The 23,011-nt window shown below is 40.9% G+C and overlaps 1 protein-coding gene and 1 pseudogene across 1 annotated transcript in view; both read left to right on the top strand.

Moving 5' to 3' along the window:
- ATP1B3 (ATPase Na+/K+ transporting subunit beta 3) overlaps window positions 1-17,473 on the top strand; it is a 38,727-nt gene extending 21,254 nt beyond the window's left edge. The window contains exons 3-7 of the mRNA XM_070433531.1: window positions 4,237-4,344; window positions 7,565-7,749; window positions 9,533-9,589; window positions 13,971-14,057; window positions 16,807-17,473. Coding sequence (XP_070289632.1) covers window positions 4,237-4,344; window positions 7,565-7,749; window positions 9,533-9,589; window positions 13,971-14,057; window positions 16,807-16,977 — 608 coding nt within the window. The 3' untranslated portion in view covers window positions 16,978-17,473. The remainder of the gene's footprint in view (window positions 1-4,236; window positions 4,345-7,564; window positions 7,750-9,532; window positions 9,590-13,970; window positions 14,058-16,806) is intronic.
- Window positions 17,474-19,123: 1,650 nt separating this feature from the next.
- Window positions 19,124-21,213, top strand: LOC138992632 (gamma-secretase subunit APH-1A pseudogene; annotated as a pseudogene).
- Window positions 21,214-23,011: the final 1,798 nt, after the last annotated feature.

The following is a 23,011-nucleotide window of genomic DNA, read 5'->3' on the forward strand; positions in this document are numbered from 1 at the left end:
TAATTATAGGTATGAATGGCCTTTATGAATATGTGTGGCAGTTCCACTTCGTCCTGAGTTAATTTACTTATAAAGTATGTATTTTGGCTCTAACTCAGGTCAGAGCCTTGGTCTTATAAAATACATGCTTCATGGTTTTAATTGCTTAGTATGGTAAATATTAAATAATGATACATCAATAGAGAACAAAATGATTCTACTTTATTAATAATCTTAAGAGGGGGAAAACTCCAGGATACTTTAATACAGAAAAAAATCTTAACTGAAACATTGTTTAAATCATGTTGTCTTCCTGGTTTTGGGGTTATTTTTAAACCCTCTTTTTCTTCCTTTTTTTTATTTTTTATTGATTGATTTTAGAAGCAAGGGAGAAAGAATGATTTGTTATTCCTCTTATTTATGCATTCATTGGTTGTTCCTTTTTAAAAATATAAATTTTATTGATTTCAGAGAGGAGGGGAGAGGGAGAAAGAGAGATAGAAGCATTAATAATGAGAGAATAATTGATTGGCTGCCTCCTTCCTGCCTGACACTGGGATCAAGCCCCCAACCTGGGCATATGTCCTGACTGGGAATCGGACCCAGTCCTGGTTCATGGGTCAACGCTCACACTGGGCATCTTTTTTTTTTTTTTTTTTAATTTTAAAATTGATTCTTGGAGAGAGAAGAAGGGAGAGGGAGAGAGAGAAACATTGATCTGCTGCCTCCTGCACACCCCACACCAGCAATCTAGTCTGTAACCTAGGCATGTGCCCTGACCGAGATATTGCAACCAGCAACCTTTTAGTGCAAGGGATGTTGCCCAGACAGTTGAGCCACACTGGCCAGGGCAGGGCATTGGTTGATCCTTGTATGTGCCATGACCAGGGATCCAATCTGCAACCTTGGTGTGTCGGAACAACACTCTAACCAACTGAGCTACCTGGCTAGGGCTGAAACAGTCTTTGAATGCCGGCTCTGCCTTTCTTGGATATGGCCCTTGTCTTCAAGGTGCTGGCAATTTTTATAGAAAATACTAACGTGCCAGAATCCCAATGTATCTTCCCTAAAATGTGAACAACTTGTGGAGACAGTAGAGATGGAAGATTCTAATGGAGGAGTGGGATCTGGATGCAGGCAGGCTGGAGGTTTCTGTCTGGAGCAATGGTTCTCTTCCAGCAGGCATTTGCCCTCCAGAGGCCATTCGCCAATGTATGGAGACATTTTTGTTTGTCACATCAGAGTGGTGCCACTGTGAGTAGAGGCCAGGCATGTTGCTAAATAAACATCCTACAATGCATAGGACCACCCACCACAACAAAGAATTACCCAGTTAGCATGTTAGTAGTGCCAAGACAGGAGCCCAGACCTAGATCCTCTCTCACTGCATGGATTCTGAGCCATGTCAGCAGCCGAACTGAACCACTTTCCTCAACTATTTTTTCTTCAATTTATTCTAATGGCTTTTCCTTTGTTTGCTGCTGGTATTTGTTAAAACATCATAAATAACTCTTAACCCTTTCGGTTTACTTGACTGAGTATCAGTGAGCTCCATGCTAAAATTTTCCCTCATCTCTCATTCTAGCTGTTTTCTTTCAACCTAGACTAATTCTAAGATAATAATTATTATTTTTTGGCTAAAGTTAATTACCATTGACTACACTCTGATCTATTTCATAAATATTAAACTCTGTTTATAATTGCATGAATAATATAAGCAGTAAAATATGTTTAATATAGTTTAAGTACACAGTTTTAAACTGAGTTTCTTAAAACTATTTACCAAGTGTACTTAATGTATCATTACTATAAATAAATAAATGTATATGCACGCGCATTCATATGTATGTATAATATTAGGTGTTAGTTTGCTAAACATGATTCTCTCTTCATAAAGGGATTATGGGCAATTTTTATTTTTCTTCTACTTGTATTTTCTAAGTTGTGTGGTGGTGTTTTGTTTTGTTTTTTTAAACCATGACCATCATTTCAATGTGTTTGTACCCAGTAAAATGCTAGTTTCAAATTGGTGTGCATGTTTGTTACCACGTACTGCCTAGCCACACCCTATAGACATACACACACTCATATCCCAGTGGTGTATATTGGAAAGAGAGAAGAGTTATTATAGACCTCACATTCTATTATTCTTGGTTTGGGGTAAACTAAAATCTTTATTTGGAGTTTACTATGTCAAAAACACAGCTGTACTGCACTCTCCTGCTGTGGATTCTTTACTTAAGAATTTCAGATGGGTTGTTAAATAGCAGGAACTAGGACTCTGAGAGCATTGCTAGGCAATTTCAGAAGTAGCTGGTATCAGAAATTCAGTTTTAGATGTTCATACAGAGTTTTTGTAAGTTGAATTATTTTTTAAAATTCTCTTAGAAATTAGTCATGTAAAATAATGCAATTTTAAAATAGCATAGATATCTTCATGTTTTATTTTAAAATTAATTTAGAAATCTGCATGTTTTCTTTTGGGGTTTTTTTTAAAAAAGTTATGTGTTTTTAAATATTTTTTTTGGTTTTTTGTTGTTCATCTTCACCCAAGGATATTTTTGCCATTGATTTTCAGAGAGCGTAGAAGAGAGGGAAGGAGGGGGTTAGAGAGAGAGAGACCCATCACTTGTTTGCCTCCAGAACTTGCCCCAACTGGGGGCCAGGGAACAAACCTGCAACACAGGTACATGCCTTCCCTTGACTGGGAATTGAACCTGAGACCCTTCGGTTTGCAGGCTGATGCTCTAACCATTAAGCCACAACAGCCAGGGCAAAAGTTAGGTGTTTTTATAGTTACATGCAAGCTGCCTTGACTGTTACTGTTTTACTTTACTATAGTATGTCAAGAATGAGACATACTATACTGTAAGTAAAACAGTAACAGTACTCTCATACATATGAATGCTCGTGCATATACATTTATTTATTTATAGTAATGATACATTAAGTACACTTGGTAAATAGTTTTAAGAAAAACAAACTATCTGACATACACAGGTTGTCCTCTCCTACAATGGATGGTCAGAGGTTTTATTTCTACTGTCGACCTAAGAAACATCCAAACCTGTAGAGAATTTTACTAGGAGTTTATTTTAGCCCAAACTGATGGGATTGTTGGGAAGGAAGATCTCAGATGCTCCCCAGAATGATAGTTTGCAGTTTAAGGAGGGAATGTAAGGAAGATTACAAGGGGAGAGAAAGCAAGGCTCCTGGGTTTGGATTACAGGATAGTTAACAAAATTTTTAACAAAATTATTTGTTTTCTTGAGGATGGTTACCCTCTAGAGCAGTGGTTCTCAACCTGTGGGTCGCGACCCCTATGGCAGTCGAACGACCCTTTCACAGGGGTCCCCTAAGACCATCCTGCATATCAGATATTTACATGATGATTCATAACAGTAGCAACATTACAGTTATGAAGTAGCAACGAAAATAATTTTATGGTTGGGTCACAACATGAGGAACTGTATTTAAAGGGCCAGAAGGTTGAGAACCATTGCTCTAGAGGCATTTGAAAGGTGTGTTAACTAGATGCACAGAAACAGTGGACAGGGCTTGTGACATAATGCTTTTTAAATGAGGAAAGCTTAAAGTTAGAAGCCTGATTATATTGCTTACAGATAAATATGCTTACATTTTCTGTTAATAAACTCATGCAACATGTTCTATACACATGGATGGACTCCTGATAAATTGTTGGTGTTTCTACTCCAAGTTCAGTATGAGAAACAACATTTTATAGAGAGCAGTGTTTATTATTAAAGGAAGAATATTTAACCCTAGAGTTTATATTGTATAGGCCTCTTTTACTGAATAAGGTAAGTTTTCTTTATGAATGTTTCCATGCAGCTGTAATTTGAATGACAAAAGTATTTAGATTTAATTTGCTAAAAATTTTCTCCATATATTAATAACAAGTGGGCAAAACCTAAAAACATTTGGTAGAAAAATGAATATAGAAAGTACAAAGTAAAGCTTGCATCTTTTAAGGAACAGAGCAATTATAATTAACTGTAGCCAGTCAGATTTAGGAAGGTATCTAGTTGGTCTGAGGTGACTTTGAGGATTTGGAATTCTCTTCATTACAGATGTTGACCTTCATAGTCAGAAGTGGGAGGTTCTTGATAGTTTCAACCTACCTGTGAACACAAATTTCCATGTACTTTACTGAGATCTGTCCTTTTAGGGGTAAGAGGAAAGAGAGAAGGAATTTACTGCAGTTAATTTACCCCTTTCTCTTTTATCTCTTTATAGGACTTACGGTTTTTCCAAAACCAGTGACAGCGTTGGAATATTCATTTAGTGTGTCTGAACCAGAGTCCTATAAAGGGTATATTGAAGACCTTAAGAAGTTTCTAACGCGTAAGTGTGTTTTCTTAGTCTTAGAGTTTATTTTGCTTTTTTTGGTCTGTCAAACAGTCAACTAAGGACTTGTAAGTAGATTTCATGATTAGTCATGATATTCTAATATTCTAACTTATGGCAAGACATAAGGGTCTAAGTCAAACAAGAGGTTGCTTTTAATTTATTTTTATCCTATAAGAAGTATGTGAGTAAGTTCATTGAGACATAACATTTATATCTGCATTAAGATGGAAAGTATTTGAGTAGTAGAGCAAAGCTATCTTACATAAAATAATGCCTCTAATTATTTGGATCTTTTGCATCCAATGTTGTGCTTGTGTGGGGGACTAGGAATGTTGCTTATTATTTAAAAAAAGAAAGAAAGAAAGAAAGGAAATCTATGTATCAGTTTTGAGTTTTTTGGTGTTAACCAGTTGTAAATCTTTCCCGCCCTGGCCCAGTTCTTTTCTTACGGTTTGCTTGTCCTAATTTCATGGTATTAACATTCACATGAATAATCATCAAATGCCCTGGCCTCTTGTTTCTTGATTGCCTCACCTCTTCCTTGGCCGCACACTTACAGGCACTCCTTAAGCATATAGGACTCCATTGCCAAAATCACTGTGAGGCTTTCCTACCACAACCTCTGTCCTTCTAGTTTGCTTATTTAACTTTCCCTCACTATTCTTCTGCCTCATTTGGGACTTTCAGCCCTTTTATCCCAGCCAATCCCCCTATTTCCCTTTTATCAAGCTTAGTTCCATGTTTTTTTACTCTTGCCATTACTCTAAAACCCCTTGCCTCTCTCAATCTATTGGTCATAAATTGCAAATGGATGAAGCCATGAGATTCCTGGATGAAGCTCTTCCTTAGAGCCTGCCCCCCTGAGCAACCAGGTGCTGCTGAAGAATATTTTCTTTTTCTTTTTTTAAGATAGGTTTTTATTAATTTCAGAGAGAGGGAGAAAAGGATGGAAACATCAATAATGGAGAGAATCATTGATCGGCTACCTTCTGCACACCCCCTACTAGAGATCAAGCCCACAACCTGGGCATGTGCCCTGACCAGGAATCAAACCATGACCTCCTGGTTCAACACACTGAGCCACAAGGGCAGGGCTGAAGATTTTCAGCAGGGACTAATTAGCGCTGGAATGCTTGGTTACCTTCTTGGACTTGCTCTGCTACCTGGCAGGGCTATAGAATTTCTCTGAATAATTATTTACAACCTCTACTTTCCTGCCTTTTCCCTTAGAACTCATAACAATGGTTCAGTCAATGACTGCATTTACCGTGGTGGTCTCATAAGATTGTAATGGAGCTGAAAATTTCCTATTGCCTAGTGACTCAGTAGCCATCATAAGGCCATAGGGCAACACATTATACAAATACTATTGTGTTACAGTTGCCAACAGTATTCAGTCCAGCAATGTGCTATGCAAATTTGTAGCCAGGAGCTATAGGGGAACTGAATTTGTCACCCCAAAATGTCTCGCATAGGATTACTTTAGGCTGGTTAATTTTGAGAAACAGCAGCCATGGGAGCAGCTCTGCAAACCAACTAGAAGTGGCCCTTGGTAAAAAACCTTTACATTTGTACAGATGATCCCCGTTTGTAAGGGGGTTGACCTTATCTCTGGACACTCTCATCGATGCAAAAGACAGAGATGTAGACCAGCGCAACAACCTTACCCTTGTTTACGGTGCTTTTCCAGGGGACCTCCCATAGCTGACACCCCCAAGCCCAGCATCTTCTTTGTCTTCAGCTGAAGATGGCATTTAAGGTGGTAGCTTCAGGCTGTTTTGACAAGTTGCTCAGTTTTCGTGGGTCTTTCCCATGTATACAGGAGATTACATGTTTTTAACCTTGTTTGTTTTTCTCCTGTTCATCTGTCTTTTATTATAGGGATGTTTCAGCCAAGAACCCAGAAGGCCAGGACAAATCATTTTTTCTCCCCTACAGAGCAGTAGGCTATGCCCTCTAGCCTAGGTGTGTAGTAGACTGTACCATCCAAGTTTGAATAAGTGAACTCTATGACGTTTGCACAGTGGTGAACTCACCTAAGGCAACAGTCTCAGAACAGACCCCCATTATTAAGTGGCACATGGTAGAATAACATTCCTGCTTTAAGAGAAAATTGAGGCTCAGATAGGAATTCCTCCCAGTTTCCCCGTTTATTAGTAAAACAAACTGACAGTTGTAGCCATTTTGTCTGGTATTCCTCCTGCTCTGATGAGGGAGCTGCCTTTCACCTGTACCACCAGCCAGGCCATGGATCTCATCCTTCTCACTGTCTCAAAAATATGCTACTTACAGTCCTTTTGTACATTTAGCCTCTCATTGATCTTTCCTGTCAGCATGCAAAAGCCCTCAATTCCTATTTTAAATCAAAATCCTCTCCTGAATCCCACATCTTCCATTAGCTATCTTCCTAAGTCTCTTTCCTTTTATAATTAAATATATACTTATTTTTTATGAGATATGACCATGGTTTAAAAACCCAATAGTAAAGAAAGGTCTGTAATAAAAACAGTAGTTTCCTGCTACACCTTTCTAACTGCAGTTTTGTTCATTCAACACATACTTTTATGAATGCCTTTTCTGTGTCAAGCACGCTTCTAGGTTCCATCAATAAACAAAAGAAAAATGTCTTTGTGGCGTTCTTGCCCTGGGTGGATTAGGAGGTAGTAAGTGTAGTGGAGGAAAATAGAGCAGTGGAGTTAATAGTTACCTCCATCTCTGCTGCAACGCCTTTCTCTAAGTTAAAATTAGCTCTCGGCTCTGTTGCAGGTCCTGTTAGTATAGACTGCATAGCACTGTCTATCTTGAGACCCTTCGATTATGATTTTATATTTAACACCTATCTTCCCCACTGCACTGTAAGCTCTTTAAGGGCAGCAACAGTACCTTTTTAGGTTCTCACTGTTATATCTTGGGGCCAGGAACAGAGGCGTCATTCAGATAATGCTATAGCCATGGCTGGGACCACCTCATGATGACAAAAGATATTGATCTATAATCCAGCGTGTATCAGTGTTGAAATGCAGTAAACTTCAGAGCACTAGGTAGCTCTTAACAGTTAAAGGAACAAACTTAATATTCTTCCCCTAAAATTATCTAGTAATTAGCCTCGCTGTTTTTGTCTTCCAAGAATGTTGTCCAAAGGAGGACATATATTCCTAGATGTGTTGAAGATCTTTTTTTGGCTGATCTGTGCACACATATGTTTCCTTTGTAGCATATGCTTCGGCAGCACAGAAGAATCTTAAAGTCTGCACCAATGGAGTCCTCTCTGAACAGAAGGGTCCAGTTTATGAAGCATGTCAGTTTCCTCTTAACTTACTTGAAGCATGCAGTGGGGAGAATGATCCTGACTTCGGCTACTCCCAAGGACACCCTTGTATTCTTGTGAAAATGAACAGAGTATGTACATATTTTGCTGCTATTGCTGCTTTTTCTAATACCCTTATTAAGAAACTGGCAGGTATTTTTTAAATGTCTCATTTGGGATAGCTTGTGTAAAGGGCTAACAGTGATATTGATTGACCTTTGGAAAAATTAATACAGAAGGCAAACAAGATTGGTTCACAAGTTAATCATAGTATAGGGAGTAAAACAACTTCTGCTTTTCCCCTTTGGAGAGAGTTGCATGCATGCAGACATAGATGAATGCTTCTAGGGGCAGGTATTCTGGGTGTCATGCCCAAAGCATGGTTTTGTTAATGTTCAGTATCAACTTTGAATACTGTGTTGTAAAGCAACTTAAAATCCCATGGGGAATATATGAAGTTTTGACTTAGATTTAGTAGGAAAGCATATTTTTGTATTATACTGTACAATTAAATAATAGAAATACAAATAAAGCTGCAATATAATGAGCTCAGTTGTAGCCAGTTGGTAGTATTTTGCTATGTTGTGCAGAAGAGGTGCCTGAATTGTATAGCCATCAGCAAATTAAAAGGCTAACGTGCTCTCCCATGTAAGTGATTACACTCTCTGTCATGGTGCAAAGGAAGCTGCGTCCCTTCTGCCGTGAAGTGATCCCTAACCCCCGTGCACTGCTGCTCTCTGAACGTTGTGCTGCAGAGTTGTGTTCTGACACAGTTACCCTGTTGAGGCCCACAAGGTCTCCCCTTGAAAAGTGAGGTAATTCCTGGACATTTACCCAGAGTAAGGGTAGGTTCATAAAAAGGTGAAGACCTCTCAAGATCCTGAGTTCACATATCATATCCAATAAGCAAATTGCTACCATCCCTAATAAAAGTACAGCTTATGTCTTCCAAAGTTGGCACTAAGTAAGGAGTTTCCCTGGAGGGAGAGCCAGCTAGATCCTAACACACCCATGCTGACACCCTCCAGCTCCATCCTTCCCCTCCCCCAAAGGACAGTGGTGACAGCGTCTGTTCATCCCACAGCATTCCAGAGGTCATTCTGAAACACTGCCTGACACATAGTAGGCACCAGTAAATGATTGAGGGTGTTCCAAGAAGACTGTGTTAAGAATTAAGGTTAACAAAGTAAGCATAATGCAGTGTCTTTTGTGAGAAATATTTACATTTTACCAGGCACTCACATATAAAATGCATATAAATTCAGAATGCCAAAATCCTCACAAAATAGATGAATAAATATCTGTTATCATTCATACAAGAGCTAGTTATGTCAACTACAAACATGCAGGTAGCCTCATTCCATATAACTGAATAGTGCTGAGAGTCTTAAAATGGGATTATCCCCTGTGTGTGCATTGTGTGGGACAGATAGATGTGGACTCTGGTCAGGCTCCCTGGAAGCATGATGGAAATGGGAGGATTGTGACCTAACATATTTTCATGAAAAAAGGTAATTATATTGTGCCTCTACAATTCTTATCATTTGCATTATTTGCTCATATAAATAATGAAATTTAAAGGTGTCTGTTTGGTTGTTTCTTAATTTAAGGGTAGCAAGTGCAATACTGTGTTTTGGTCAGTTCTTTGGTAACTGATGTATTTCCTGACTTGCCTTAGTACAGTAATAAGATAGCCAGTTGGTAAGATTATTATATTGAAAAGTCCATTCTAGTCCTCTAAAATGAAATTAGCATAAAAGGCACAGGTAATGGGTTTTCAATACACAGAATTACTGTTAATCTCAACTCTTGCACTTCTGGTTCCTGTGGTATACATTTGTGATGTTTCAATTAATCAACTTTTTTTTACCTTAGATAATTGGATTAAAGCCTCAAGGACAACCAAGGATAGAATGCACTGGTAATTCTAAGGTTAGTATTCAAGAAATAACCCAACTTTCGTTAAAGTTCTAGTGTGTCTGAACACTTTAAAAGTCTAATAATAAGTTTTAGTCATCCCCTCTCCCTGTCACATTTTAAAAGTGCTTGTAGTGCCAGTCTTAGAAGAATAGAATTTCACCAAGCTTGGTGGGTAGGGTAGCCCTTCTCTGTGTGCTCGTGATAATGAAAGACTTGTTTTTCGTGTGAATTTGATTTCACGTGCATTGCTTTACAGCACCATATGCCACAGTTCATTAATGCTAAGATTCACCTTTTTTCCAGCTTAATAACACTGAAATTGGGGTTGGTTTTACAATCAATGGTGTGCCTTACCATGTGTTTTCTTTCTTAATAGTACATCAATTGGTGTATATCAGAGACACCTGAGATTTAATGCAGCATGGTAGAGGCATTGCTTTTCTCTCCTGTCCTGACTTTGTGATTTTTTTGGGTTTGTTTGTTTGTTTGAGAGTTCTGTGCAGTTTTCATCTCATAGTTTTTTGTTTTGTTTTGTTTTCTCTCTATGCTGCAAGTGCAATGAAGACAAATATGTAAATATTGGTAACAGTTCTGAGGGGAAACTTTTTAAGTTCTAAATTTAATTATATCATTGTGCAAAATATTGACATTCTAACTCCAGTTGTGTCAGAAATATTTCACTTGAAACATTACATTGAAATCACTTCTAAAGTTGCTTATGGAAAAAATAGTAATTCCTTTTAACCATGAATGGTATTGTATTTGGACAGAAACTTCTTGGCTCAGTGGTTATCAAATTCGATCATCCAGCAGAACCACTTGGAGAGCTTGCTGATTTCCATTCTTGAAGTTTTTTACTCCATTGGTCTGGGGTTAGGCCCAAAATTTACATTTACCTAAAGCTTCCAGGCGATGCTGCCAGTCTGGGGCCCACCCTCGAGAACCTCTGCATTAGAGGATCCTTACTATCTCCTTTTGAGTACAATAAAAATCGGGAAGTGCGTGGTTTCTCTAGGTTGGAGGTATACACATCACCATAGGCAATTCACTTTATCTCTTTATGCCATATTCAGCTCAGCAGGAAACTGGATAAAAAGCCAGAATCTCACTTAACCAGATGCTACATTGAAGCCACGCTTTTCTGATAAACAAGTCCTTCTAAAAATTTACCATCATCTCTCGAGACAAAAGAAAAGCTGTACTTTGGGACTCTTTATGAACCTCCTTGCTTGCAAATCTTTCTAGTAGAAATTCCTGAGGCTGGGTTGCTAGGCTTCAGCCAGGTAGAAGTGCTCATTTCCTGACAGTGTACCTGTGTCTGCAGGACCTGTTGCTTTTCTATGTGAGCAGACTACATAGATGAGCTTGGGATGGTGGTCTATAGAGCCAGCACCACCAAGAAGGGAAAACACACACACATTTAGTCCAGAAGAACAAACTTTATAGAACCCGTTCCTAAGGTTTCGGTTTTATAAACCTTTGGCCAATATAAAAAACCTCCATATAACTCATCCCTTAGGGTTTTAAATGGATTTTTCTCCTTGTTTATCTATTCTGTGTCCTTTGCTTCTAGAAGAGTTTGGGGGAATGTCAATGACAAATCCTGGTCTAGTGACTCAGATTTCAGATGGTTTTTGTTATGTGTAAAGTACATAAAGTAATCAAAACAGATGGGATGTTTTGCTTTGCTTTTTTTTTTTAGTTGTGGAATATTTTTGTTTTGAGAAAAAGCACACAGAATTGGAAGAAATGCTGGTAAAATTGCGTTTTACTCCTAGGCTAGTTAGAGAAGTGCGATCAGGAGTCCATACATTTTAGTGTCTCTGTGGAGCAGATGGAAACATTTGCTGCACAAACACTGGTGACAGAACATGCTCTTACAGGTAGCCTTTAACATGTTTGTGTCATTCATTCTTTCGGTATTTTATTTCCTTACAAAAATGAATCATGTTCATTTGAGGAAATTTTTTTTAATGCTAACCAGAAATAATCGCTACTTAGAACATTTGATGTGTATTCTTTAAGTAGCTTATGAGTTAGGATTGTATAAAAGAAAATACATTAATTTTCATTTTAAAACTTTATTTTGTTTTCAGTAGAACTTAGTGGCTATTAATAAACTCTTGTACTTAGTTACTTACAGTTTCCAATATGGTATCATTATATATGCTTAGAAAATATGACATGGATGCTTTACCCTAAAATAGCTCATCATCATTCAGATACGCATTTCAGTATTTTATCATCTCTAAATGTTTATTTTTACAGAAGGTATAAAATCAAGTTTAAGTAAAAGCCTGCCACAGTATGATTTAGGTACAGACCAAGAGAACAATTAGGAGTCTGTCACAGGTGGGCAGTCTTGAGCCTGTGACCTTAACTCTGACGTTAGCTCCCCTCTCCGTAATTGATCCTGCCTCTTTCTTTTCTTTTTTTTTTTAATTGAATTGGGAGAGGGAGAGAGAGAGAGAAACATCAGTGATGAGAGAGAATCATTGGTCAGTTGCCTCCTGCTTGCCCCACACTGGGGATCAAGCCCACAACCCTGGCATGTGCCCTTGACCGGAATCGAACCCAGGACCCTTTAGTCGCAGGCCAACACTCTATCCACTGAGCTAAACCAGCTGGGGCTTCTGCCCTCTTAAGGGTTGTTAGCATCAATAAATGAGGTAAATATCAGCTAAATGTGGCTGGAAATACATACTGAAGTGCACAATAAATTGTAACCCAAAGGAAACTTTTTATATTTTAGGTACCACCTATGTGTTTCTGTGAATTAGGTTATACAAAGCGGTGCAGAAAAGCACTCATAACCAAACGATAATTTTTTTCTCTGAGATAAAATGCTATTTTAGACTTTTTTTTTTTTTTTTTTTTTTTTTAATGTTAAGGGAGTACAGATGCTAGGGTGGTGTTGGAATCGTTTCTCTTAGCCTTGTTCTCACTGCTCTTCCCGCACACCTGCGCTCTGGCTCATAGAACTTGCTCTTCCTGTGGAGCATCATCACTGCTTTGTGTCGTCTTCCCTGGGTCACCCCATGCACATGTGTTGCATGACAGTTAATAATTATGCTACAGTGTTTCATGTGCTTTCAAAAATAGAAATTCCTATTCAAATCTAGAATTGAAGCATTTAGTAAGGTTTTATTTTAATTTGTATTTAGTAAACTTACCACTGATTTTAATAATTGTTGTCTATTTGCTACCTAGTATGTGTTAAAATTATAGTCATTAAAATTAGACCTATTTTGGATGTGTTACACAAGATTTTTATAAGTCATTTATTAAGAACTAGTAGTCTGATGCACGAAATTTGTGCACAGGGGTGAGGGGGGTGGGGAGTGGGGCCGGACCCCCTCAGCCCAACCTGCACCCTCTGTCATGTTCCGGGACCCCGGCCACTCCGGGCCTAGGCACAGGCCTACAGGCTTGGGGCGGCCTGGCTCCCGAGGCCCCATTTTATCAAGAGAACAAAGTCGGCATTAGTTACATCCCTCACCGAACCCAGTACAGTGCATCTGTGCGTACAACTGCCCTGTTCATGTGCCTGCTGCGCCCTACTGAATTACTAATATCTTGAGGACTTAGCTCTGTCTTATCCTGCTTCACCTTCAGTGCCTGGCCTGGTGCCAGGGACCTGAGAGGGTTTGCTGAGTGAGTGAGTGAATAATGAGTGAATGAATGAGCGAGTAAGTGAATGAGCAAGCAGCTACGGCTTCTGCCATGGCAACGTGGCAGAAGTTCCCGCCCCCCTCCCAGCAGCCTGACGCCCACCCCGGGAAGTTCCCACCCTGCTCCCAGCGGCCCAGACCCCTCTCCTGGCTGCTTAGTTCCTGCCCCGCTCCCAGCAGCCCAGGCCCCCAGCCACTCCTTCAGCAGAGGCCAGAGCAGGTGGGAAGCTTGGCTTCCTCCATCTCGGGGGCAACCAAGCCTCCTGCTTGCTCCAGCTCCGTAACTGCCAGCCGCCATCTTGGTTGTGTCAGTTTGCATATAGTCGCTCTGATTGGATGGTGGGCATGGCTTGGGGCGTAGCAAAGGTACAGTCAATTTGCATGTTTGTTTTTTATTAGATAGGTTACTGGTCTGGCCAGTGTAGCTCAGTGGTTGACGGTTGACCTATGAACCAGGAGGTCACGGTTTGATTCCTGGTTGGGGCACATGGGAAAGCATACAGGGCAACAGGAAATGTAAGAAGAGTAAAGACAGTTTGTTTCAGGGGGTTTAAATCAAGATGAGTAAGTCTCCTCAAAACTGCACTTGTGATTAATGTCCTTGGAGTAGCATTGTAGTTTCCCCATACTGTTCATAACTGATACTGCTGTGTAATAAATACATTTTTTAAATTCACTTTTTTTGTGACCTTAAAGAGGGTTTCTTTTGTTTTCAACTATAGGGTGAAAACACAACAACTCTAGCAGCATATCCTCCTGAGGGAAACATAGACTTAAAATATTTTCCATATTATGGGAAAAAACTGCATGTAAGTATTTAGAAGTTCTTAAGTGGGAACAGGCACATCTGTATTAAAATGACACTTGTCTGGGACAGGTAGACCTGTCTTGTGTAACTTGTGCATCATTTGTTCTTGTTTTTAAATACAAATGGTGATGGCAAATGAAGATTCCTTGTCTACAATTCAAAACAAAAAATTCAAGTAGAAAATACCATTATCACTTTAATTATTTAGGATGCGTTTATTTAGAGAATGTAGAGAAGGAATTAATCAAGAAATAAATAAAGCTCATTACCCAGAGATAACTATGTTATGGTCTAATTTCTTTCATATTTTTTAAGTATATGTTTATAAATAATTCATTTTATAAAATTGGGATCATACTGTATGTATACTTAGAAAACTTTTATTTTAAAATGATTTCAAACATAAAGTGGTTAAAATAGTAAAAAGAATTCCCATAGACCTTTTGCCCAGATTTCCCAAATGTTACTATTTTACCTCGGTTGTCTTATCAGTCTCCATTTATATATAATTTTTTTTTCCCCTGAACCATTTGGGACAAAGTTATAAACATGATGCCACTTTACACTAAATGCTTGAGTGCTCTTTCCTAAAAATAATGACATCATCTTACTAACCATAATCTAGTCATCAAAGGAAGTTAACCTTATTAGAGGCTATTGTCCAATCACTGGGCCTTGTTTAGATTTCACCAGTTGTTCCAGTGATGTCCTTCATTGGAAAAGAAAAGTGTTTTCCAGCCCCAGGATATCACACTGTTAACATCTTCAGTCACCTTGACCTGGAGCATTCCTCACACCCTTGCACTCTTCAAAAACCGGTACAGGCCTCTCTTGGCTTGTTTTGTTTATGTTGCTCAGTTTGAGCTTGTCTGGTGTTCTTCATGATTAAATGTAGGTTGTACATTTTTGGCAGGTATGCCTCAGAAGAAATGTTACTTCCTTTTAAGAATGTTCATCAGGAGAGACTTGGTATTGATTAGTCCCATTAATGGTGATAGTAACCTTGAACTCCTGGTTACCAACTGGTGTCGGCCAGGTTTCTCCACTGTAATCAATAAATATTATCTGGGGAGAATACTTGGAGTCTGTAAAATTGTTTCTCTCATAGCCTTAGCATTTGCTGATTCTTGCATAAATCGGTTAATAATAGAGCTGTTCCCAATGTTTTTCTTTTTTCTTTTTTTTTAACAAAGTTTTATTTACTTTTTAGTTTTTAAAATCCTCACTTGTGGATAATTTTCCATTGATTTTTAGAGAGAGGGAAAGACAGAGAGAAACATTGATGTGAGAGAGGCATATTGATTGGTTGCCTCCTGCTCATGCCCTGACCAGGGCCCAGGCCGGGGAAGAGCCTGCAGCCGAGGTATATGCCCTTGACCGGAATCGAACCTAGGACCTTTTGGTCCACATGATGACACTCTAGTCACTGAGCCAAACCAGCTAGGGCCCAAATGTTTTTCTAATTCTGTCTCTCCTTTTTCCATTTACTAGTTGGCATTCTACTCTAAGACAGAACTTTTTCTTCTCTATCAGTTATTACTTATGTGTATCATTATGTTTTCATGGATTCTTATTTTATTCAGGGGTTATATATAACCTGTTATAATCACTTATTTGGGTGCTAGACCCAGATTTGGCTGGTGGGAAACATTCAGGCTGGCTTCTCTGTCCTTTTGACATGCCCCCAGGATTCTTTGAGCACTTCTTACTTTCCCTTCCTAACCCTGGAATCAGGCCCTAGTTCCTTTCAGTGAAGAATTGTATTTAGAAATCATAATGATAGCACAGCAACTGAGTATATTTGTGCCACATTACACAGGAATCTTAAGTAGGGATACAGGAGACCTAACTAACGTAATGATAAGGTGGATCTTATGCACATTTATCAAACAATAATACGGAGGTAATACAATACAGATCCTCAAGCACACCTAGAACAGTCACAAAATTTATTGTTAAAAAATACATCCGCCGAAACCGGTTTGGCTCAGTGGATAGAGCGTCGGCCTGCGGACTGAAAGGTCCCAGGTTCGATTCCGGTCAAGGGCATGTACCTGGGTTGCGGACACATCCCCAGTGGGAGATGTGCAGGAGGCAGTTGATCGATGTTTCTCTCTCATCGATGTTTCTAACTCTCTAGCTCTCTTCCTTCCTCTCTATAAAAAATCAATAAAATATATATATTTTTTAAAAAAATACATCCTAGCCCTGGCCAGTGGCACAGTGGTTAGAGCATCACCCTACGCACTGGAGGGTCATGGGTTCAATTCCCAGTCAAGGGCATCAGTGTCTCACATCAGTGCCCCCACCACTTTCCACTCTCTAAAAATCAGTGGAAAAAATATCCTTGGGTGAGGATTAACCAAAGAAATTAATAAAAGGGCCCCTCTCAAAAGACGGAGGGAGTCAACATTTTTATTAAACAACTTGAGTGAAAGGGAAAATTCAAACCAAAATTGTAGGATATCTAAAAAATACTGGTAATGAAGCAATATAATCACAGCCCATGGGATGCTTTTAAAACAGTACTCAGGGAAATTCATAGCCATAAATACTCTTATCAATAAAAATTAAGTGAAAATAAATGAACATCCAGTTTTAAGGGGGGAAAGTAGAGAATGGAAAATAATAGATGTAATTAATAGATTAAAACTTTGGTTTTAAAATTTTACAGAATAAACTTAACTCTTGATGAAGTGTAGATGAGGTTACTTTGAATTTGAATTAATATGTTTTCCTTTATTTACCAGGCAAGTTATCTACAGCCATTAGTTGCTGTCCAGCTCAACTATACTGCTAGCAGTACCCCAAAAGAAGTAACAGTTGAGTGCAAGATTGTTGGATCAAAAAACCTGAAAAACTACGATGACCGTGACAAGTTTTTAGGACGAGTTGCTTTCAAAATCACAATGCGTGCATAGTAGAAGTTTGAATATGTCCACAGAGTAAATGTTGTGTTGTTTGTCTTTATTTTGTATCAGCCGGACCTGACATTCTAGAATTGTGAGACCACCTGAGAGAGAGGTGGGGTGGTACATGACACTGCGGTAACATTGTAATGTGCTTCCCAAGCGTAGTGTTCGGTGTCCTCTGAAGTAACTGCCTGTTGCCTCTGCTGCCTTTGGAACCATTGTACAGTCGTCAGACGGGGACTGTGAACACCTGATTCTGAACATGTGGGTCTTGTCCTATTTTTTTATGTGGTTTAATTGCCAAGTGTCTAAAGCTTAATGTGCTGTGCCATGTAAATATTTTATAGATTTAACACTGGTTAACTGTCATATTGATGCCAACCAAGTTTTAGAGGTAAAATGGTACCTGACCAACATGAAGTGACTTTACAGCTGCAAGAAATGTGTGGGGAGAAGCTCTATGTGTGAGGAGGAAAAAAGAAAATAAAAGCAGATTTGAAAGGTTGTCTTGAGTTTATTGTAAAGTTATTATTAAGAACAACAACTGTTGCCCTAGCCGGTTTGGCTCAGTGAATAGAGCGTCTGCCTGCAGACCTAAAGGTCCCAGGTTCGATCCTGGTCAGGGGCACGATTCTGGTTGCAGGCTCCTCCCTGGCCCAGGCCTTTGTCGGGGTGTGTGCAGGAGGGAACCAATTGATTTGTTTCTCTCAAATCAATACTTCCCTTTTTTAAAAAATAACACAAACTGTTCATTATAAAACATGTAAAAAAAAAGTAGTGATGGAATTATTTGTGCTGGGACTAAATTTCTTATGAAAAGTATTTTAGACCATAGATGAAACAGCATTTTTAGGTTACCCAGTATGAATATGCACCTACTTTTATTAATGAAATTAAATTCCTAAGATTTAAATTGTGAAATATCTTGTTACTACTTTTATTTAGTAGACTGTTGTCTCTAATAAAAAACATAAATTGTGAAGAAGAAGAAGAAAAAAAGCCAAGATGGCAACATAGGTAATCACCTATACTTGCTGCCTCTCACAACCACATCAAAATTACAACTAAACGGCAGAACAACTACCACCCAGAACCGTGGGAAAGCTGGCTGAGTGGAAGTTCCACAGCTAGAGAGGTGAAGAAAGCTCATTGAGACTGGTCAGAGGTGCGGAGGCACAGAAAGTGCTGGCACCTGGAAGTGCTGTTCTTTAAACCGGGAGGTCCATACAAGCTTCTGCTTGCTCTGAACTCCAGTTCCTGGCAAGACTGGGGGACCCAGACACATACTGGGAGAAACTGGACTGTCTGGCATCGGGACAGGAACACGAGGGCGGCTTACTCGTAGAGGTGCTCACAGCGGCCATTGTTCCTGCATGGGTGCGCGGGACACAGAGAACCAGGGACTTCGATTCAGGGCAGCCATTGCTGTTTGCTCCACCCTGGTGATTCCCAGAGACCCCACCCCACCCAAGCTGTGTGCATGGGCTTTTGCATATGAATGGCCTGTCCTTTAACCTAAAACAAACAGCAGCTGGGTCAGAGAGCCCCAGAGATTCCAAAAGCAGGCCCAAGGCCTGGCAGCAGCAGCAGCGGCTTTGCTTCACAGCTGGGCCTCATCTGGGCACTTCCAAACCCCATACGAAGAGGAAGAATCTGCAGGTGTCTCTGTAGCTCCTGCTGAGTGGCCTCAGACAGTGGCTGACCTTGCACCTCCTTGGAGATCCAAGAGCCAGTGTACCCAGTGTTCAGAGTGAGACCATACCGGATTACAACTCTTCACATCCATAAGAGACACACTCAAGGGGCAGACTCAGTGAGCACCAAAGCCCCATGAAAGCAAGTCCTGCCCCATAAGGGTGTCTCCTGTGCAACAGATCTTCCAGTGTAGACACTGCTGGTCATCACAGCCAATTGGTCTGGAGGTCAATTCCTCCTAGTGATACCAACAGCAATCAAGGGTTAATTACAAAACTGTGCAAACAGCCCACAAAAGGGTGCACCAAGAGCGTCCATCTCAGGTGACTGGGGAGGCTGAGCCACTGGGCCCAATAGGACACCAACCACATAAGGCCACTCTATAAGCTCAAGGAGACTTAACAGCTACCCAGTACATAGAAACACAGGGAAGCAGCAAAAATGCACAAAGAAGTCACAAATGAAAGAAATGGAAGAAAGCAAAATACTGAAAATAGAGTTCAAAACCACGGTTATAAGGTTACTCAAGAATCTAGAAACCTCAGAGAAATTTAATGAGACCCTCAAGGATATGAAAAAGGACCCATCAGAAATTAAGCATACACTGAGTGAAATAAAGAATATACAGAGATCCAACAGCAGACAAAAGGATCCCAAGAATCAAGTCAAAGATTTGAAATAAGAAGCAAAAAACATCCAACCAGAAAAGCAAAAAGAATTCAAAAGTATGAAGATAGTGTAAGGAGCCTCTGGGACAACTTCAAAGCATACCAACATCCAAATTATGGTGTGCCAGAAGAAGAGAGCAAGATATTGAAAACATATTTGAAGAAATAATGACAGAAAACTTCCCCTACCTGGCAAAAGAAATAGACTTACAAGTCCAGGAAGCACAGAGAACCCCAAACAAAAGGAATCCAAAGAGAACCACACAAAGACACATCATAATTAAAATGCCAAGGACAAAAGACAAAGAATATTAAAAGCAGCAAGAGAAAAAAAGTCAGTTACCTACAAGAGAGTACCCATACAACTGTCAGCTGATTTCTCAACAGAAACTTTGCAGGCCAGAAGGGAGTGGCAAGAAATATACAAAGTGATGAATAGCAAGAACCTACAACCAAGATTACTTTACCCAGCAAAGCTATCATTCAGAATTGAAGGTCAGATCAAGAGCTTCACAGACAAGAAAAACTAAAGTTCACCACCACCAAACCAGTATTATATGAAATGCTGAAGGGTATTCTTTAAGAAGAAGAAAAAGGTAAAGATAAAAATTATGAACAACAAAGTGACAACAAATACACATCTACCAACAAGTGAATCTAAAAATCAAGTGAATAAAAAATCTGAAGAATGGAATAAACTGGTGAAATAATAGAATCGGGGACATAGAAAGGGAGTGGACAGACAATTCTCAGGGTGGGGGAAGAGATTGGACAAAAATCTTACACCTATGGACGAGGACAATGGGGGTGGGATAAGGGCATGGGGTGGGTGGAAACCTGGTGGAGGGCAGCTGTGGGGGGGGGGAACAACTGTAATAATCTGAACAATAAAGATTTATTTTTAAAAAACCACATAAATTGTGAAATATAAAACATGAAACTTATTCGAAACTTCCAACCACCCCTTCCCCGGGGCCCCAGGGTGACATTGCACCTCACCCCTTACGGGTCAGGTCGCCACCCCACGTGGACTCTGGCGGGCGTGCTCCTCCCATTTGCCTCTCTTGGCCAGGCCTCCACCCCGCCCCCAGCTGACCAGCAATAGGGGCCGCAGTGTTTTTTGGGTGCACCTTTGTCGCTTTCGGCCTGGACTTTGCTCTCTTGATCACTGTGCCTGAGGACCCACTTCGTGTCATCATCCTGGTCGCAGGGGCATTTTTCTGGCTGGTCTCTCTGCTCCTGGCCTCTGTGGTCTGGTTCATCTTGGTCCATGTGACCAACCCGTCAGTTGCCCGGCTCCAGTATGGCCTCCTGATTTTTGGTGCTGTGGTCTCTGTCCTTCTACAGGAGATGTTCCGCTTTGCCTACTACAAGCTGCTTAAGAAGGCAGATGAGGGGTTAGCATTGTGAGTGAGGACCGAAGATCACCCATCTCCATCCGCCAGGTGGCCTATGTGTCTGTTCTTTCTTTCAGTATCATCAGTGGTGTCTTCTCTGTTATCAATATTTTGGCCGATGCACTTGGGCCAGGTGTGGTTGGGATCCATGGAGATTTACCCTATTACTTCTTGGCATCGCTTTTCTGACAGCAGCCATCATCCTGCTTCATACCTTCTGGGGAGTTGTGTTCTTTGATGCCTGTGAGAGGAGACGGTACTGGACTTCGGGCCTGGGTGTTGGGAGTCATCTACTGACATTCCTGAACCCATGGTACGAGGCCAGCCTGCTGCCCATCTGTGCAGTCACTGTTTCCATGGGGCTCTGGGCCTTTATTACAGCTGGAGGGTCCCTCCGAAGTATCCAGCGCAGCCTCTCGTGCCAACGGCAGAAGGACAGTCAGGTGATGGTGTATTCTGCCCTGCACATCCCACCCGATGATTGAGGGAACCTTAGGGAGGAGGGGGGCCCTGTGCCTGGGGTGATCCCCTGATCTCTGTATTTTTCCATCTGCAGTTCTGGACAGTGCAGGTGGCCAAGAAAAGGGGCCTAGCTTAGCCATTGCCATGAAGGTGAAATTAATGGTGGTGCAAGGTTAGATGAGCTTTGAGTTTCCCCACCCCTGACTGGACTTCTTGGTCTTTTTCTCATGTCTGAGGGGAACCATTTTTGGTGTGATAAAGACCCAAAACTGCCTTTTCTTTCCTTTTTTTTTTTTTTTTTTTTTGAGAAGGAAATGGAGAAGGTATGTTGGACTTCTCCTAACCTCCTCAAATTGCTCCTTTTAGCTGGGCTCTATCTGTCCCCTATTCTCCATGGTCCCAGGCCTTGGGGGATAGGAAGGACATGCATGTTTGGGAACTGGTATTACTGGAACTAATGTTTTAACCTCCTTGACCACCAGCATCCCGCCTCCCCCCAAGGTGAAGTGGAGGGTGCTGTGGTGGCTGGCCCCTCTGGAGCTACAGTGCCACTGAAGGAGCCAGCCTACCATGACATCGTAGGGAAGGAGGGAAGATTTTTTCCTAGTTTTTAATTGGGACTGTATGGGGCGGGGGGGGGGAGGGTTTCTATAAACTATCATTTTCTGCTGAGGATGGCGTGTCCCATCCTTTTAATCAAGGTGACTGTGATTTTGACTAATAAAAAGGACTTTATAATTGTGAGAGAGAAAAACTTCCAACAAAACAGTAGAGTTTTATGTCAGCATTCTTTGATTGGTGTCATTGAAATTTGACCTCCTTCCTCAAGAGTTTGTTACAAGCCTTGGTCACAATGTGAGGGACTTTCTCCTTTATTGAAAAAGGTATGCTTTTTTTTTTTTAAGCCTATTTTTTATTTTCTGCTTAAAAAGCAAAACGGCTATTTTCGAGGTTTTCTTTGTGTTGATGCAACTCAGAAGTGGGCCCCGCTGGCTGGCTCGGGGATGGCTGTCTGGGAAAAACACGAGTGCTCTGGGCCTCGGCTGGCATGTGGGCCTGGGTTCCCGAGGCGAGGTGGCCTCCGCGCTGGGTAGTGGGCCCTCGGCCCCATCCGGAGCTCTGTCACTCAGATCTTAGTGACAGCAGATTTTCACTTTCGACGTCTTAGCAACTGAAGACAAACAAGAATATCCAAAGCGGAGGGAATGTTGGGTTTTGGAGGGGAAAATGGGAATGCACCTAGTCACTGAATCGGAGTAGTGCCTGCGTGGTTCGGGCGTGGCTCAGACTGCTGTCTGACCGTGGTTGACCAACCCATCTCTTCCTGTTTGTTTTCTATTAAAATTAGGGGAGTTCGACAACTCTGTCACAGGCCTGCTGTGTGCCAGGTGATGATTTGCTGGACTCTGAGGCCTCAGAGATGAAAAAACATGGTCTCTCGAAGATGTTGAATTAGGAGGGAACAGGCTCTGAGACCTGTGGCGGTTACCACGGTGACGGCAGTTATGGTTAAGGAGCCGGTCCGAGTCAGATGCATGGCTGGGAAGAAGGGAGCCCTGGACAGTCGCAATCCATTTCTGCTCCACTTCAGGTTTTCCTTGGAGCTTCACTGGGTGTCTTAAATGCAGCTTCTGATTCCCAATGAGAGCTTTTGCATATCCAACAACCTGTAAGTGCGGTGTCTACTGCTTACTCATAGACCACAGCTTGAACCAGGGGCTGAAGATAGGCAGCTTTGCCTCCTCAGGGAGTGAGTCTAGCACTGTCTGCCTGTCCCGGGAGGTGCAGCCTGGGAGGACTGAAGGTGCAGCCTGGAAGGGA

Source organism: Myotis yumanensis, unplaced genomic scaffold, assembly GCF_028538775.1.
Source record: "Myotis yumanensis isolate MYYU_CA2020_CCGP unplaced genomic scaffold, mMyoYum1.0.hap1 SCAF_14, whole genome shotgun sequence".
Lineage (NCBI taxonomy): Eukaryota > Metazoa > Chordata > Mammalia > Chiroptera > Vespertilionidae > Myotis > Myotis yumanensis.